We start from the raw sequence: 17951 nt of genomic DNA on the forward strand, positions 1-17951 counted from the left end.
TGAGAAATCTGTGAGTACTGCTCTGTTATGATGGAGGAAATTTTTGATGCTGCAGAAGCATAACAGAACATTTACCAGGTCTTGTGCTCTCCCTACCTAAAATCTGAGGCCCCTGAAGGCAGGGACAGACAGTGCCCTCTCTGCCTCCCCTGAGAAGGCCAGTCAGTACACCTACCATTTGGATATCCACCCACCCAGTAGCCACAGTGACTATTGACGAAATGCAAATTTGATCATCTCTTTTTGCTTAAAACCCATCAAATGCATTGCTATGTGTTCTCCAAAGTGGGTGATATGGTCCCTGTCAATCTCTCCCATCTTAGTAGGAAGTCTGTCCCTACTCCCTCGCAGCTCCACAGTCATTCTGGCCTTCTTTCCATCTTTCTAAAACAATTTTTTCCCAAACATTTCTAATTGCAGCCTACAGTAAGAAATTTATTTTACATTGCAACCTGGTTGACATATATAAAAATAAGATTTGCAAAGCAATGCTTAGCTTTATTACTTATGCAATACACTCCAGTGCTTGCTTTTTTTTTTTTAAAGTTGGCACCCACTAGATTAATGTTATGACCAATTAATGGGGTACAACATGCATTTTGAAAAACACTGCTCTAAGCATTCAATTTCTTTGCCTCAGAGTCTTCGCATATGTTACGCTCTGGAAAACTTTTCTTGTGTCCTCTTCACCTGGATAAATCTTACCCATTTTAAAGGTATGAAATCAAAGGATGCTCTCGCTCACTAGCGCGCGCGCTCTTTCTCTCCCTCCCGTCGACTGCCTGTATTTGAATCCTGGAGATCGTGATGGAAGAGTTAACACGGGCGAAGAACTCAGAACAGCGCATGGCAAATAGTAATGCTTCGTCTTTTATTGCGAAACGTAGTAATTATACAACTATTTGTGTGATTATTAATGTCTTCCAAGAGCTCCCAAACTCTAAACCCCTTGATTATTTTCTGTTCATTTTCATAGTCCTAGCCTCACTTTTCCATGGCAAGTAGAAAGCACTCAGAGAAAAACATAACGGGTAAGGAAGAACTGGCCAGAAGGAACAAAAACCTAGAAGCTGGAAAGAGAGCCCGCGTAGGGCGTTATCACGTCGCTCCAGAAGCCCCGCCCCAAAGGCGGGGGCACGCCCACCTGGCCGTCGGCGGTCACGTGGGACTCAGCTGGGGGCCGCGGGGCAAGCTGGGCGAAGATGGCGACAATGAGGAAGGTGCTGCCGCGGAGACTGGTGGGCTTGGCGTCTCTCCGGGCTGTAAGTGCCCCGGCCCGCCGAGGGGTGGCCCTGCAGGCACCGTGACAGTCGGGGTCGGGGCCTTGGCCCGTGGCGGCAGCTCTATGAGAGGCGAAGCCGGACAGCTGCTCAGGCCACTATCGGGAGGGCTTTGGAGTCTCAGATGTACTTTGTCCCGCCCAAATCCCTTGAGGGGCATGGGGAAACTGAGGCTCGTAGATGGGGAACGACTTGCCCGGGTCTTGGAGACCTGGGGCGCCATCCCAGGTGTCCTGATTACGTCCAAGGCTCTTCCCGGCGACCCTGGCACCTTCTCCCTCTGAGCTTCCAAGCTCTGCAAGCTCCTCAGTAGTGAAAATCACGAATAATCTTCCAGTTTCCGAGGGGAAAAGCAAGGTCCTCCCCCTCCCTCTGCCTGCATTTCCAGCTCTTGTTGCGTTTGGGGACGCTTGGAGAGCTATCCTGGTGTGCCAAGTAGGACCGGGGTTGCGTAGAACCATGTGTGATTTGATTCCCTTGGGGTTGTACTTTGGTCATGTTCGATCCTGATGTTTCCCCCTCCCCTGCTGGAGTGGAGGGAAAGCGTAGGAGACCGAGTTGAATGAGGGGTTGAAGAAATTGTTTTGGTTAAAGCTGAAGCTGTGGTGCCCCAGTGGTTCTGCCACTGGGTCGAATGACAATTATTTGCTCTCTAAACCTCAGTTTTCTCATCTATAACATGGGTAAACATTACCTCAGAGTTCTTTGGAGGTTAAGGGAAACGTAGGTAAAGCATTTGACATTGTTTTAGCTCATAGTAAGTGATAAATCAGGTGTGTTATTTTTGTTTTAAGTTTAGAAGGGGTTATAAGTGTGTAGTGGGGAAATTACACTGTCTTGGCAAGTGTACCCCTCAGAAAGCCACTTTAATGTCTACTAGGCCACCCAGCCCTACCAATTACTAATGTGTAAAATAAAGATGGTACTTCCGGTTTGGAAAACTACGTGAGATGGTGGGTATTAATGTGCTTTGAAAAAATTCCTAGTGTTAATGAGGTGGTGGTTATAGGCTCTCCATGGGGTTACTAGCAGAGGCTTGGTATCAGAAACAGATGGTTAAAGGCCAGACTTCTTCACTTGGTAGCTATGTGATTTTGGAGAATCTTTCTGAGGCTGTTTCTTCCTGTATGGAGTTGAGATAATGATAGTCCCTGCCATGTAGCTACTAAATGAGGTACTGATCCTGAAGTTAGCACTGGGCTTTAGTTGCTATTAGCTGTTGGTATAGGTATGCCATAGCTCAGGAGGCTTGGCCCAGGACTTCTGTGGTTAGAGATCATCTCTGAGCAGAGCTGGGCAGAGGGAACCAACAGGGTGTTAACCAAGACAAGAGAAGATTTGGCGGGTGGGACGACAGAAAAGTGGCAAAGGGGCAACGTGGCCCAGGGTTTAGGAGGGAGCGCTGTAGGTCAACACTGCCAGGTTCAGATAATGACTCATGACAAGCTAACTATGTGACCTTGGGAAAGCTACTTGATCTCTGGGCTTCTTATTTTTCACAGTAAAATAGAGATTGTAATAGTTCCTACCTAATAAGGTTGAGAGGATGATAGGGTTAATATGTGAAAGGCTCTTATGAGTGCCTGGCAGATATTAAATGCTTAATAAATGTGATCTACTGTTTTATTATTATGTGAAGAGTTGTTATGGGGAGGGACGTGGAATTAAGTTTGTTCTGTTCTAGTAGAAGGAACCTGGAAGCAGGTCTTGCATGCTTTCAACAAGGCCCTGTTATGTCCCAGGGCCTTGGAATTACAGGAACGGATAAAACAAAGTCGCTGCCTCATGCAGCTTACATTCCAGTGGGATCGACTTAGGGCAATGTACCAGCATAAGCTGAACATCCCTGTTGTAGTGACATTCAACTTGCAGGGACCTTCTTCTTCTTTTTTTTTTTTAAAGTAGACTCCATGCCCAACGCGGGCTTGAACTCACAACCCTGAGATCAAGAGTCGGATGTTGTTTTTTTTTAAAGATTTTATTTATTTATTTGAGAGAGAGAGAGAGAATGAGAGATAGAGAGCACAAGAGGGAAGAGGGTCAGAGGGAGAAGCAGACTTCCTGCTGAGCGGGGAGCCCGATGTGGGACTCAATCCCAGGACTCCAGGATCATGACCTGAGCCGAAGGCAGTCGCTTAACCAACTGAGCCACCCAGGTGCCCAAGAGTCGGATGCTTTACTGACTGAGCCATCCAGGTGCCCCCTTGCAGGGACCTTCTAACCTAGCTTGTTGACTTCATGAAATTCAGTGGCTCATCACCTTAGTCTCTAGGAAGTTTTGCTGACCAAAAGCAAGGCCAGTTCAGGTGAGTTGTTCAAGTTCCAGCTGATTCATAGCAGGGAATGTTACCTTCCTTAAGGGTTTCAGGAGTTTGGGATCCTTAGCAGATTACCCAGTGCACTTCTTCCCTTTCCCCATTGCAGTATGTTTATCCAGATGAAATCTGGTAAAACGAAGTTATTTTGAAGAGTTACAGTATTAAGAACAGAGGAAAGAGGGAAAAGAAACCTCATACTGCTTGGTGGTAAGGAGGGGAAGATTTGGGGCAGACTTTAAATGGAGGAAATTCAAAGCCTTTTTATACTGTCTTCAGCTGTTGGTGTCCTCTCTCCCCAGACCCACTCCTTGTCATCACGCAGCCTATGACTGTAACAGAACAAGTCCTCCTCCATCCCCCAAACCCCACAAAGTCCAAGGCTAACTACTCCTCTCCTTTACCTAGGAATTGCCCTCTCCCCGGGGTGGCTATGCCCTTCATGCATTTATTTGTTGTTTCAGTGACTTTTTAGTGCATGCCTGCTTTGTGCCAAGCGCAGGGCCACACATGAGGGATGGAGCAGAGGTGGAGACAAAGTCTTGTAGAGCTTATATTCTCCTGAAGGAAACTGAGTAGGCATTATTGTCAGGGCTCTGAAGGAATTAGAGTTTTATTTTTTTACTTATTTTTTATTTTATTTATTTATTTATTTATTTTTAAAGATTTCATTTATTTATTTGACAGAGAGAGACACAGAGACAGAGGGAACACAAGCAGGGGGAGTAGAAGAGGGAGAGGCAGGCTTCCCACAGAGCAGGGAGCCCGATGTGGGGCTCGATCCCAGGACCCTGGGATCATGACCTGAGCCGAAGGCAGACGCTTAACGACTGAGCCACCCAGTCACCCCATAGAGTTTTATTTTTTTTTTAGAAGATTTTATTTATTTATTTGACAGCGAAAGAGGGAGAAGCAGACTTCCCACGGAGCAGGGAGCTGATGCGGAGCTCGATCCCAGGACCCTGGGATCATGGCCTGAGCCGAAAGCAGACACTTAACGACTGAGCCACCCAGGCGCCCCTGTTTGTTTGTTTTAAAGCGGGGGCAGAGGCACGGGGAGAGAGAATCTCAAGCATGCTCCACGCCCTGTGTGAAACCCAGTGTGGGGCTCAATCTCACAACCCTGAGACCGTGACCTGAGCCAAAATCAAGAGTTGGACACTTAACCAACTGAGCCACCCAGGAACCCCAGGAATTAGGGTTTTGAGATAGAAAATAATGAGGGTCAGGGGATTGGCAGCTTTACAAAAGGCAGTCAGAGGCGGCCCATCTGGCTGAAAGGTGAGAAGGAGCCAGATGTGGAAGAGCCAGGTGAAGAGCATTCTGGGCAGAGGGAACAGTAAGCCTTGAGGCCCTGCTGTGAGAGGAAGGCCATTGGGGCTGCAGTATAGGGACCCCACTGGGGGAAAAGGGGGAGTCGGGACAAGTAATGAGTTCACTGGGGGATGTGGGACGGTAGAAACAAGTCATGAGCTCACTGAGATCAGCAGGAACCAAATGATAAGAACCTACTAGCCTGTGGGGAGTGGGGTAAGGGGATGAGTCAGGTTTCTGGCTTAAGCAATAGAATGCATGTGTTGTTTTTTACTGAGAAAGGATGAAGCCAGACGGAGCTTTAGAATTTAAACAGTTCTGTTTAGGGACTTCTGAGTTTAGGAGGTGCAAATAGGTTTGTGTAAGAAACAACCTGAATGCTCAGCTGGCAGACCGGCGGTGAGAAATGGGCCGGTACGAGGAGCAGGAATCTTGCCCATTCCTCAGTGAAATGCTTTAGTTCTTTTTGTTCTTCCTTCTACAATAAACCAAATGTGAGAGATACGGAGTGTTTACAGTGAGAAATACTGCTTCCTGTCTCAGTGAAGGTGGATCCATTCTTTTAGATCTGTCCCCTTGGAGAATTGTGACAATCTCCTCTCATCACTTTTTGTTTCCTCTTTTAAACCAAAGGTCAGCACCTCATCTGTGGGTACTTTCCCAAAGCGAGTGAAAATTGTGGAAGTTGGTGCCCGAGACGGACTACAAAATGAAAAGGTAAAGATGGAATTCAACCAAAAGAGGTTTTTTGAGCAGCAAGCGTTGCCTGTGGTGGGCACTGCGGGGATGGACAGAGCAAGACATGATCGCCCCCTCCCCCCAACTCAACGCAGAGCAAAGTAGAGAAGGCCAGGCAGTCGTGGGTGACAGTAAAGCAGTCTAAGACGGCGGTGCCTCAGGTGTGGCGTCCCCAGTCCATCTCAAGATCCCCTGCGGCAGGGCGGATGGGAAAGGCAGCAGGAGAGGAGAGGGAGGGTGAGGGCATGCCTGTCATCTGGCAATTCCCAATTCTGTGTAAGGCGACTTAACTTATCCCCAGGACGTCTCGAAGGCCACATGCAAAGATTTAGCCTTAGAGATGTTCCTCACAACCTCGTTGTAATAAAACAGTTGGAAACCACCTCAGTGCTCGGTGTGGAGAAAGTTAGCTCAAATACTTTTTTTTTTTTTAAAGATTGTATTTATTTATTTGACAGAGAGAGAGAACACAAGTAGGCAGAGCGGCAGGCAGAGACAGAGGGAGAAGCAGGCTCTCTGCCGAGCAGGGAGCCCGATGCGGGCCTCAGTGTCAGGACCCAGGGATCGTGTCCTGAGCTGAAGGCAGATGCCCAGCTCACTGAGCCACCCAGGCGCCCCTGGCTCAAATACTTTAATGACTTCATTAAATGGATTAGGAAGCTGTAGTAATAAGGAACATGTTAAGTGACTGAAGCAGATTATAAAATAATAGACATTTTCTTTCATCTTACACTTTTAGGTAAAACAAAAAAGTTTGTATATCTGTGGGAACATCTCCCTAGAAAAGGATCTAGAACAGTGCCGTCCGGTAGCACTTTCTGTGAGGATGGAAATGTTCGAGATGTGAGCTGTCTTGGACACAAGACTATTGAGCACTTGAAATGTGGCTAGTGTAACTGGGGGACTGAAATGTTGTTTTTATATAATTTAAATTAATGTAAATTTAAATAACCACATATGGCTAACGTCTACTATATTGGACTACACAGATCTGGAAAGTCACATTATCAGGATGTTACCAGTGTTATCTCTGGGAGATTTTAAGGGTGGTTTCCTTTGTTTGGGGCATGTTTTCTGAAATAATAGAGCATTATTTTTTCAATCGGAAAAGCTCTTTCTTTTTTTGGAAAGTGAAATAGTGAGAGCTTATTGATAACAATAAAGGATAAGCTCTGTGAGGGTAGAATTGTGTCTGTTCTGCTCACTGCTGTATCCCTAGCACCTAGCACCATGCCTGGAACATGGAAGGCTCTCAAAAATTATGTATGGGATGGATTAAGGTAAAGCAATGGAATTGAGGGGGTTGGCGTGAAAGGGCCTGGTGAGAAGGACTTGGAGTTCTTAGAATTTTTTTTTTTTTTACCTAATCCTGTAAGTACCAGGGAGCCATGGAAGGCTTTTGAGCAGGAGAGTGAAACAATGGAGACTGTTTTAGATTCCTGCATGGTATGAATTGGTAGAGTGGGACCATGCCATAAAATACAGGGGAGAATAATAGTAGATTTGGAAAGAGGGATCCATAGAATCTGGTGAGCAACTAGGCATGGTGGGGGAGGGAGAGAGAGAAGCAGCAGGCTGACCATGTGAGGATGAGGTCCAGCGCCAGTTGGGAGACAGAAAAGGAGACAAAGTGATACTTTGGGGGCCCCATCTCATGGGACGCAGACAGAGGGTTAGTCATCTCTGCCCTTTGAGGTCATGGCACATTGCTCTCCATTTGCTTATGATGGGGTCATAAATTCACAAACAGTTAAGAAAAAGCCTTTATGATAGAAAAATGTTGTTTCCATGTAAATATTAACTCCTTTTCAGGCGAGAAGCTGCCTCCACTGCAAAATGCTATCTGTAGAACTTGGACACGTCCCCCGTCTATTGGCACGAATTACATGTGAATTCATGCTCGTGTTTGGAAGTTGAGATAGTGAAGTGCGTGCTGTAGCAAAGCTTTGAACTAACAGGCTCTGGGTCTCAGACCATTTTATTCCCACTGTTGCTAACCCCATCTTTTCTGGTGTTTCTTTCTCCATCACAGAATATCGTATCTACTTCTACGAAAATCAAGCTGATAGACATGCTTTCTGAAGCAGGACTTCCCGTTATAGAAGCCACCAGCTTTGTGTCCCCCAAGTGGGTTCCCCAGGTGAGCCCTGGCCCTCAGTAATAAGCGTTTCGCAGATGAGAGAGATGTGAAGTTTTGCATTTGCCCTGGAAGTAAGTAGAAGCTGGGAACATAGGTCTCCAGAGCTCTGGCTTGCTCTCGTGACCTGTGGGAGCATGGAGCAGCAGAAGACCATCACCTGGAAGGCAGGAGGCTTGGATTCCGTCTTGGCTTTGCCCCTGACTTGCTCGGGGGCCTTGGGAGGTCTTCCCCTCTCCAGGCTGAGAGTGACCTCTCAGGCCTCTTCTGGCTCTGGAAGTCTAGAATCTCTAGCCCTGTCTAGAAAAGTGGTACCTATGTTTGTAAAAGGGAAAGACGGATGACTCCTGTTTCACAGAAATAATCAAGTGGGAAGAAAGATCCTGTTTCAGCTGAGCGTTAAGTAACCCAGAGTCAGGGGTACGTGGGTGGCTCAGTCGTTAAGCGTCTGCCTTCAGCTCAGGTCATGATCCCAGGGTCCTGGGATCGAGCCCCGCATCGGGTTCCCTGCTCGGCGGGAAGCCTGCTTTTCCCTCTTCCACTCCCCCTGCTTGTGTTCCCTCTCTCGCTGGGTCTGTCTCTGTCAAAATAAAATAAAATCTTTTAAAAAAAGGGAAAAAAAAGGAACAGAGAGTCTGTTCTCAGTAAATGGCTGGTAGTGTTGTTACTGCTTGTGTGAAGCTGGCGATATTAGCTGTAGAGAGAAATTGGGGGACTTACCGGCCCCAAGGAGCCCTCGGGCCCATCCTCGGTCAAACAAAGAGTAAAAGCACTGGGGAGACATAGCTCTGGAAAGGGACTCGTTCTTCAGGGGTTCTGGACAACAGAGATTTCGTGATAAAAATGTTTTCTCTACCTGAGCTCTCTGCCTGACTTGGCAGTGACCTGGCAATGTCTCCTTTGGCTCCCAGATGGCTGACAATGCTGAAGTCTTGAAGGGCATCCAGAAATTTCCTGGCATCAACTACCCAGTCCTGACCCCAAATATCAAAGGCTTCCAGGCAGCGGTAAGAGACTCGCTTGATGGTGGGCTCCCCTGAAATGAGATTGATGACATTGGTCCCTGTCTCGTCACTGGGCCCTCGTCCCTATCCTGGGCTGTCTGTCTCAAGGGCTTGTCTCCAGTAATAATGAGCACTGTCAGACAGACGCAGGGCAGTTCTGGCCCTGCCACCCCCAGCTCTCTGACCTTGACCAGCTATTTAACCCTCTGAGCCTCAGATTCTGCCTGTAAGGTAGGACTGTAAGTCCATAGTACCTAATGCTGGGAGGATTTCAGAGGATAGAATGCACCTACATTACTTAGCAAGAGCCTGGGAGAAAGTAAGTGTTTAATACATACTAGCTTTTGTTGTTATTATCCATTTCCTCTTTAGAGAAAGGTGATCGTGCTGTCCACGGTGGTTGCGGGTATCTGCCATCTTTCTTAGAGTGTTGGACAAGAACATCATTGGGGATGCTGACTCTGAATTTAGGCAGAAAGCTGTTCTTAAGAGTGATGTCCAGGGGGCACCTGGGTAGCTCAGTCCTTAAGTGTCTGCCTTCAGCTCAGGTCATGATCCCAGGGTCCTGGGATCGAGCCGCACATCGGGTTCCTTGCTCCTCAGGAGGCCTGCTTCTCCCTCTCCCACTCCCCCTGCTTGTGTTCCTGCTCTCACTATCTCTCTGTCAAATAAATAAATAAAATCTTAAAAAAAAAAAAAAAAGTGATGTCCAGGGCAGTGATGTCAGCGGCAGTGCTGGGCCTCGGGGGAAGGCCGAGGGTGGTGGTGTTTCTTTAATGGAGATAGAATTCACTGTGTTAATTTCCTAGGGCTGCCATAAGAAAATACCAAATGCTAGGTGGCTTAAAACAACAGAAATGTATTCTCTCACAGCTCTGGAGGCGAGAAGTCTGAAATCCAGGTGGTAGTAGGGTTGGTTCCTCCTGAGGGCTGGGAGGACACAGTTCTCCTAGCTTCTGGTGAAGACTGGCAGTCCTTGGCGTTCCTTGGCTTGTAGACGGCTCACTCCCATCCCGCCTCCGTCTTCGCTGGCCTTCCCCTTTGTGTGTGTCTTCACAGGGCCTCCATCTTAGAAGGACGCCCGTCCTATTGGAGTCAGGACCACTGTGACCTCATTTTAACTAACTACTTCTACACCCACCCTATTTCCAAATAAGGCCACATTCTGAGGTGCCGGGGATTAGGACTTCTACAGATGTTTTTTCGGGGGGACATAGTTCAACCTATGATAGTCGTGTGTTATAAAATTCACTGTAAGACAAGGGTTTTTGCCATGCTGGTGTTCCTTGAAGAGACAAAGGTTGAAAGGAATTCACCTGGCTATTGGCAGGTTGCTGCTGGAGCCAAGGAGGTGACCGTCTTTGGAGCTGCCTCAGAGCTGTTCACCAAGAAGAACACCAACTGCTCCATCGATGAGAGTTTACACCGGTCCGACGAAATCCTGAGGGCAGCTCGGGCTGCCGGTGTCCCTGTGCGCGGGTGAGTCACCGCGCGTTGGCGCCGTCTGCCTTTTCTTCGGTACCGTTCTGGAAGGGGGGCCAGGCTCTGACTCAAGCCACCGTCCCCCTACATACTCCCTATCCTGGGCGCAGACAGCCCATGCTGCACACCTTGAGATCTTTCCCACAGTAGCTGTGGTCAAGAAATCCTGGCAAGTGCTTTCTCCAAAACCGGTTTTGGGGTCAGTTCCCCAGAGGAATCCAGTAGGGAGAGGACACTCCCCGGGGTCTGTGGGTGTCAGATGAACCCCTCTCCGTACGTGTCTGAGGACCCCCGTCGGCCTCTAGGTCTCCGGGCATGGTCCCTGTGTCATCTGACTGTGACCTCGCGGTCACCCAGCAAGCAGGGCTCTCCCTGCTTCCAGAAGACAGACCTGGCTCAGGAAGGCCGAAGAGTCGGCTGTGAGGTCGCACTGCTTCCACACCGCAGCCAGCGTGCTCTTTCTGAAGGTGCACGTGTGATCACCTCCCTCCCTGGTTAAAACCTGTCAGTGACACCCCGACTCTGGGCGTCTCCCCCGGCTCCCGAGACACCGCCTTTGTCTGCAGCCTCTCCCACTGCCACTCACCATCCAGCCCCGCTCCTCAGCTCGCGGCGTTCCAGCGCGACGGGAACTTCATTCCTTGTGTCCCTGCTCCCGCTCTCTCTCGCCTCTGGGTGCTTTCCATAGACTCAGAACTCTCTTGCCCTGCCTCCTACTTGTCCGGGCTAGCTCCTGCTCATCTTCCAGCTTCTCCGGGAAGCTTTCTCTGGCCCCCAGCTGGGGTTCGTGCCCCTCGTCGGGCTCTCATGGCCCCCTGGACGTCCTCTGACAGGGCACTTAGCTGCATGTTAGCTTCTCCCCTGCCTCGCACCCCCGCCGGACCCTGCACCCCGTGAGGGCAGAGCCCATGTGCCACAGTTCGTGGCCGGCTCCCTCCCGCGGTGCAGGGCCAGCACGCTGGGGTTCTGGGGATGCGAGGGGCACGGGGAAGCAGGGGCCCACGGGGTCTGCCCAACTCCCAAGCCTGTGCTCGTTCCTCAGCATCTCCCTTCTCTTTGCTGAGCAGTGACTGGAGAACAAGGGCGAGAAGGAAGTTGGGAAAACGCCTTGAGATCTTTGAGCCTGAAATGATGTACCCAGCCAACATCTGTGACGCCTGTCACATGCGGAACAGTTTGCCAGACTCGAGGTCTCAGTGGGGCCTTAGTGCCAAGAGGGCAGGTGGGAACAGAAGCCCACCAGTGTCCAAAGCCAAACTCCCCGCAGCTGGCAGGTCGCCGGGTCGGCCCGCGCCCGCCTGTCCGGCCACGTGCTGTGCTCGCCGCCGCAGGCGCTCCGGGCCCGGCCCTCCGTCCTTCTGAGGCTTGAGCACACTCTCTCTACCACCTCAGGGGCTCCACGCTGCTCTGCGCTCTGCCTGGAAGGCTCTCCCAGTGGCTCTCCCGCCACCTGCCCCCCCACCCCGGCTCCCGTGTCACGGCCTCGGAGGTCTTGCCGGGCCACCCTGGCTTCGGTCAGCCTCCCCTCCGTCGCTCCCGCCACGTCCCCTGTTCTCCCCTCCAGCACAGCACTCCCAGGTCACCTCACCCGTTCCGTCGTTTGCCCGCGTATCGGCTCTGTCTCTAACTGGAAATAGCCTCCGTGAGGGTAGGCACCTTGTCGGCCTTTTCACAGCGTGACCCAGCGCCTGGCACGTAGTGGGCGACTCCGTCGGTGCCCGTAGAATAAATGAGTGTCCGAACCCTTGGGCAGCTCACCGGAGCAGCTGATCCTTGGCCCGCAGGCCGGCCCAGCCCTTCTGTTCCTGCTTGGGTTTCATGTGTCCTTGCCCTCCCCCCGCCCCCCCGGGAGTAGGGCCCCAGCTGCCTGCGGCAGATGTTCTGCTCTATCTCACCGCCCCACGGCTCAGGAGCCTGCTCACTTTGCCCTCTCTGGCTTCTCCCCTCAGGCCCGGGCAGCCCCCGCTTCCCTGCTCTGGCTCGCCACTGCCCCCTCCTGGTGCCACGCGGCACTCACGCCGTTCTGGCCCTGCGGTATCGAATCTGCCTTTCCCCAGGCCTTTGACCTTGTCCCGCTTCAGGGATGGCTGTCAGACTTCTGCCCTGCGTCAGCCCTGCTGGCCTGGGAGGTTGGGGGCACTGACACCATCCCTCCCCTGTCCTCCCACAGGTATGTCTCCTGTGTGCTTGGATGTCCCTATGAAGGGAAGATCTCCCCGGCTAAAGTAGCTGAGGTGTGTGTGTATCGGGCCGGGGGTTTTCTGAGGGTTGTCTGCCTTGCCTGCCCCTGAGGTTCCCCTCACCACCCTTTCCTGGCGGGTCACTGATGTCACTCGTTCACGCAGCTCCCAGCCCTTGCTCCTGGAGGCCCACCTCCTAGCGTGCGTGAAGCCCGACCCTCTGCCCCAGCCTGGAAGCCTCTGACTCAGTATGCAGTCTGGTCAGTGGACAGGTGATAGTTGAGGGGATCTGTGGAGGGGCTCCCCACCCAGGCTCCCCGCAGTTCCTTGCCGTGGTTGGAGAGGCCACCACGCCCTTGGTGTCCTCCGAGCAGGAACCAAGTCCGCGCCAAGGAGAGCACAGTGTGGGAACAGAGTCTGAGCAACCCAAGAGCTTATGCCACTTAGTTGTCAAAGTCACCCTGCAGATTCGGTGTTCTTATTCTTAGTCCGTTTCTCAAGCGAGGAAACAGACTAAATAATTTGCCACACAGGTTGCAAATGGGGACACTAGGTCTCAGTCCCCACTCTGTTTACCGGCAACCCCCCTGCTCTTCCTGCACACCCGGGAGCCCCAAGGAGAGCACGCTGCTTACTGACAGTGGCCGTGGTGCTCGTCCCAGCCGCCCGTCCCGCAGCCTCCAGTCCTCACTGCCGCCCCGCCAAGTCCCACGCTGCTTCTCGGAAGGAGAAATGGAAGCTCCAAAAGGATCAGCCCTCTGCCAGCGCCCCCCAGCCAGGGAGTGGCCGAACTGGGATGGTGACCCAACGTGTGTCACTCCAGAACCCGCTCCTTCGCTGCAGCGTCTGCCCCCACCGGCTGTCCTCAGTCTCCCGCCTGGGCAGTGGGGGGCTCGCCGGTCCATCTGCCTCGCAGGCCTCTGAGAGTGTCACCTGCATCCCTGGCCCTGTCACATGCCCACCTTCTCTGGCAGCGCGGTGTGGGGCAGCATCTCCTCAAGGGGGGGCACACGCTGCCCTGGCTTCTCAGTGACTTTAGGGATTTGCAGATGAGCTTCTAAAAGTTTAAACAGTTAGGTACTTCTATTAAAAATACATAACTAGTCCCTCAGACCCACGAGATCGTAGATCTTCCTGAGGGTAAAGTCACATGAGAGAAATCCGTTTTACTGATTCCAGTCGTTGGCTCTGACCCGGTGCGTTGAGGTGGCACGCGAAGGCCTGAAGCCGGGGCACAGGGGCAGGAAAGGGTGGGAGGAAAGCTCGGGGGTTGCAGCCCAGGGTTGCTCCAGGGGCCAGCTCTGTTCCCGTACGTCTCTGCTTCCTGGTGAGTAGAGTGGGGATCATCATTCCCACTCAGAAAGTTGTAAGGAGCCGATGATCGGACAGGAACATAGTATTTCCACAGGGAGATGTTTGACACAGGCCCGGGACCCCTGCTTCTGAGGTGTTGCGCCCCTGGCTTGAGGAACCTGGTGTCCTCCAAGTGCTTGCTTGCTTGCTTCCCCAGGTCACCAAGAAGATGTACTCGATGGGCTGCTACGAGATCTCCCTGGGGGACACCATCGGTGTGGGCACCCCTGGGATCATGAAGGACATGCTGTCGGCTGTCATGCACGAGGTGCCTGTGGCTGCCCTGGCTGTCCACTGCCATGACACCTACGGCCAGGCCCTGGCCAACACCTTGATGGCCCTGCAGGTAATCAGGGCAGGTCCGAGGAGAAAGGCACGTGTCCATTCTCCAGAAGGACATAGTGGCAGGACAGCTAGGTACCCTCCTTCTTTCAGCGAGGATTCACAGATACCTGTGTGCCAGGCCCTGGGGCGGCCACAGAGGACACGGACACGTGACCCTGGCCTGTAAGGGTGTGTGAGGGGGATAGTCAAGGGAGTTTTGTGGTAGTCCCCGTGCGTTATGACAGGTCACCTGCAGGGAGGAAGCACGTGGCTGAGGAAGGCCTCCATCCCAGCTGGGGAGGTCCAAGAGGATTTGCCAGGAGAGACCCGAATGAGGCCTGGACGATGTGAGGAAGTTAAGCAGCTGGAAGAGGGAACGGGAAGCTGACTAGGCAGCCCTGCGCTGTAAGGCTGACGGGTTTGGGGAGAACACACCCCCCCCCAGGGGGGGTGCTGTGACTGCGCATGCACAGAGGGAGTGGGCAAGGGGGGGCTCAGAGCGGCAGGCAGAAGTCACTCCAGGGGAGCCTGACCTGTCCCCCGAAGACTGAACTGAGGGTTCAGATTGGGTTTCCCTTGAGGTTTGCTCCTTGTGGACTGGCCACCCCTTAGAAAGTTCTGAGTGCCTGACCACAGGCTGTGTCTGCGCCTTATGTCTGACCTTGCTGTCACATTGGTTGAAGTCTGGCCTGTTGTCTTTAGGTTTGCTAAAGCAATCCTGGGCCATCTTTGTTCTTGCGGGGTTTTTTGGGGGGAGGGGGGTCTTAAGTTATCTCCTAGAGGCTCAGGTCTCTAAGCCGCAAGATTCTGTAACTTTCTGGGTCTGTTTTCTCTGTTGCAGCTGTCCAGGTTAAGGTCTGTGGGAGGTTTGAGGGAAGAAGAGAAAGGGAAACGGTCATTAGGAGAGTGGGCGGTGCTGCCCCAGGGAAATGGGATAGGCCCCCTGGGGTTAGAGGCCCAACTTGAAGTGAGAGCAGCCTTAGGCTGGGGTGGTGGGACGTGGGTAAATGAATAGCAGTAAATAACAGGGGCCTGAAATCTCAACTGTGAGAGGTGCTTCCTTTAGGTTTGTGGCCAGGAAGCGCCTAGGGAGATCTTTCAGAGTGAGGAGTTGAGTGTGAAAGGAACCAGGGAAGATACCCCTGGCATAGGAAACAGTGTCCACAAAAAAGATTCACACTGTTCCAGGAACTAAAAAGAGAAACATCGACAGAATCCTTAGCCAAAGGAAAGAGTAACTCAGTGGAATTTCAGGCAGCAGTTGATTGGGAGGTTTGCAAGGACCTCCCGGCTTTGTAGGCTCCGGCCCCACAGTGACACTCAGGTTTCCCCACCCTCGTGTTTCCAGATGGGAGTGAGTGTCGTGGACTCTTCCGTGGCGGGACTTGGAGGCTGTCCCTATGCACAGGGGGCATCCGGAAACTTGGCCACTGAGGACCTTGTCTACATGCTGTCTGGCTTGGGCATTCACACGGTAAGCGCACCTGTCCCCTGCTGGCGACAGCCCCGAACTGACTAGAACTCTCCTTGAAGCCTGAGGACAGAAGCTGATGGTTTTGTTTAGGAGTTTTTTGGTGAAAGGGAAGACAGTTAAGAGGTAGCAGAGGAGGCGCCAAGGAGTAGGGAAAGGGCCGCATCCATGACCTGAGGCAGTTCCTTCTGGGCCTGTATTGCTCCCTGTAAAATGAGGGCAGGAGGAGACAGCCCTCCCCAGGGTTCTGTTAGAGTCAGTGAGGACCCTCAGTGGTGGGTTGGAAGCCGTATCTCGTCTGAGCTTTGGGACCAGATGGATCTTGGTTTAAAACCTAGTCCTGACACTCACAGGCTGTGTGACCTGACAAACGACTTCACCTCCCTGGGCCTAGGAAACGGGAATGCTAACAGCACCCCTTTGTGGGGCTGTGATGAGGACTAGGTAGGAAAATGAAGAGTGCCCAGACCAGAGCTGAGCACACAGTACGCATCAGTACATGTGAGCTCCTGCCACGAACAGGTTTTCGGGGTGGCCTTTTCAGTTGGTGTTTCCCTCCCGGCTCACTCTGCCTGGCAGTCGTTATTACTTCAGTCTGCACTTTTTGACTGCTGCAGGCCAGGCCCTGTGCTGGGCGCTGGAGATGCAGACTGAACAGGAACGACGAGATCCCTGCCATGGTGGCAGCAGTAGAAACCATTCCACAGTTGGAGGCATCTTATACAAGGGGAGCCCCCGGGGTAACCCCAGATGGCAGAAGTCTGCAGCCTTGCAGGCAGGTGCTGTCCCAGCACAAGAGGAACGAGAACCTGTCTTCGCCTTTACTCTCTCAGTATCTGTTTTCTGTCCAGTCCGATGTCTCCCTGGGTGTTGCAGGCATGTCATGACCTAGTGCATCCTCTAACTTGTTTCTCAAAGGGTGTGAACCTCCAGAAGCTCCTGGAAGCTGGGACCTTTATCTGCCAAGCCCTGAACAGAAAAACCAGCTCCAAAGTGGCTCAGGCTACCTGTAAACTGTAAACCCCTTCGGGGGGACTCAGTGGGAATAGGGACTCACGTGAATGATTTGGGGAAAGGGCACGTGGAAATGGGAATGAAATCAACAGGAGTGGGCACCTCCCTGGCAGGTCCACACATAGGTCTCTCCTGCAAAAGGCAGGCAAGGGACAGGAGCTGCTTGGCCTCGGGCCCTCCCTGCCGGAGTCTAGTCTGAGTGAGAGGCCTGGGGGGCTGCGGGTCTCCCTGCCCTGTGGACCCACAGGCCCAGGAGTTGAATGCCTGGGGTCCCCCTTGGAACCCAGTTCCCTGGTGCTCAGGCCCCATCTCTGGATGAAATCCGTCAGCTAGCTACACAGCCTGACCTGCTGTGGCTCTGGGGCCATCGCTGACTCCATAGAGCAAAGCGGCCTGGAGTTTTTCCCCAAGCTGGCGAGGGCATTTGGAAGGGGTGAGGGCGGAGCTGTCTTCGGTGACCACCTGCCGACTCCAGCGTCTTTGGAAAATGTGCACTCTGGACCTGACTTTTGAGCACAGCTTATGTAATTAAAGGTTTAACACATAACAGCACGTGCCAGTATTGTGTTGTGCAGCTGTGTGTGTATGAATGGGGGGGACTGGTGGGGAATAACACATCTTTACAGCATGGCATTCTGAGAGGAACGTGTAGACTTGGAACTAGTCTGTGCATCTCTGGATCTCCTCCGTTTCCCCACCTGATTCCCGAATTCTTAATGACGAAACCAGTGGCTTTGGGCCGGCTCAGGCCTGGCCGGAACACCCTGGGTGCTGCGGCTCCTGGCTCTGTGGGCAGGGAGTGCGCCCGTCAGTCGTCCTTGCTGGACTCCGGGCCCAGGGCATTCCGGGCTGGGCACGCACTTCGGCTCATCACTCAGGATGCCATGACTTTGCCCCACCTTCCCTTTAAACAGAAGCACCACATCATTTTCTAGCCGACTCTGGTAGGCGGAGTGCGGACCGACCGACCGACCATCCCCGGCGGTTCGCGTGGGGGCTGAGCGCAGTCGGCCGAGCGATCTCCCCCTGGGCCTCAGCTTCCCCAGCTCTCGGGGGCGGGGGGTTGCAAACCAGACCTCCCAGAACCAGCTTTCTTCGGTCAGCGCCGCCCCCCGGCTGCCTCTGCTGCTCGCCGTCGCTGATTTCCTGCGGGGCTCGGCGGGTACGGAAAGGCTGGAGAGGCCGCGGGGAGCGCGGAGCCGGGCCCGTCCGCTCCGCCCTCGGCCTGCGGCTCCCGCCTAGAGACAGCTCCCGAGCGCGCCGCCTGCCTCCCGGGTCCCAGCCCCCGCCCCCGCCCCGAGCCGCGCCGCGCAGGCACCTTGATGCCACAGCGCCTTTG

The 17951-nt window shown here is 52.8% G+C and overlaps 1 protein-coding gene across 1 annotated transcript; it reads left to right on the plus strand.

Moving 5' to 3' along the window:
• Positions 1–1156: 1156 nt before the first annotated feature.
• HMGCL (3-hydroxy-3-methylglutaryl-CoA lyase) lies at positions 1157–17159 on the plus strand. The gene is made up of 9 exons (XM_028113921.2): positions 1157–1262; positions 5543–5626; positions 7680–7787; positions 8696–8791; positions 10119–10267; positions 12441–12504; positions 13961–14149; positions 15476–15601; positions 16517–17159. The coding sequence occupies exons 1-9, from the start codon at positions 1203–1205 to the stop codon at positions 16616–16618; spliced, it is 978 nt and encodes a 325-aa protein (XP_027969722.1). The 5' UTR covers positions 1157–1202; the 3' UTR covers positions 16619–17159.
• The last annotated feature ends 792 nt before the right edge of the window (positions 17160–17951 follow it).

This window comes from Eumetopias jubatus, unplaced genomic scaffold, assembly GCF_037043125.1.
Source record: "Eumetopias jubatus isolate StellerSeaLion01/CBP00866 unplaced genomic scaffold, mEumJub1_p1.0 scaffold_4, whole genome shotgun sequence".
NCBI lineage: Eukaryota > Metazoa > Chordata > Mammalia > Carnivora > Otariidae > Eumetopias > Eumetopias jubatus.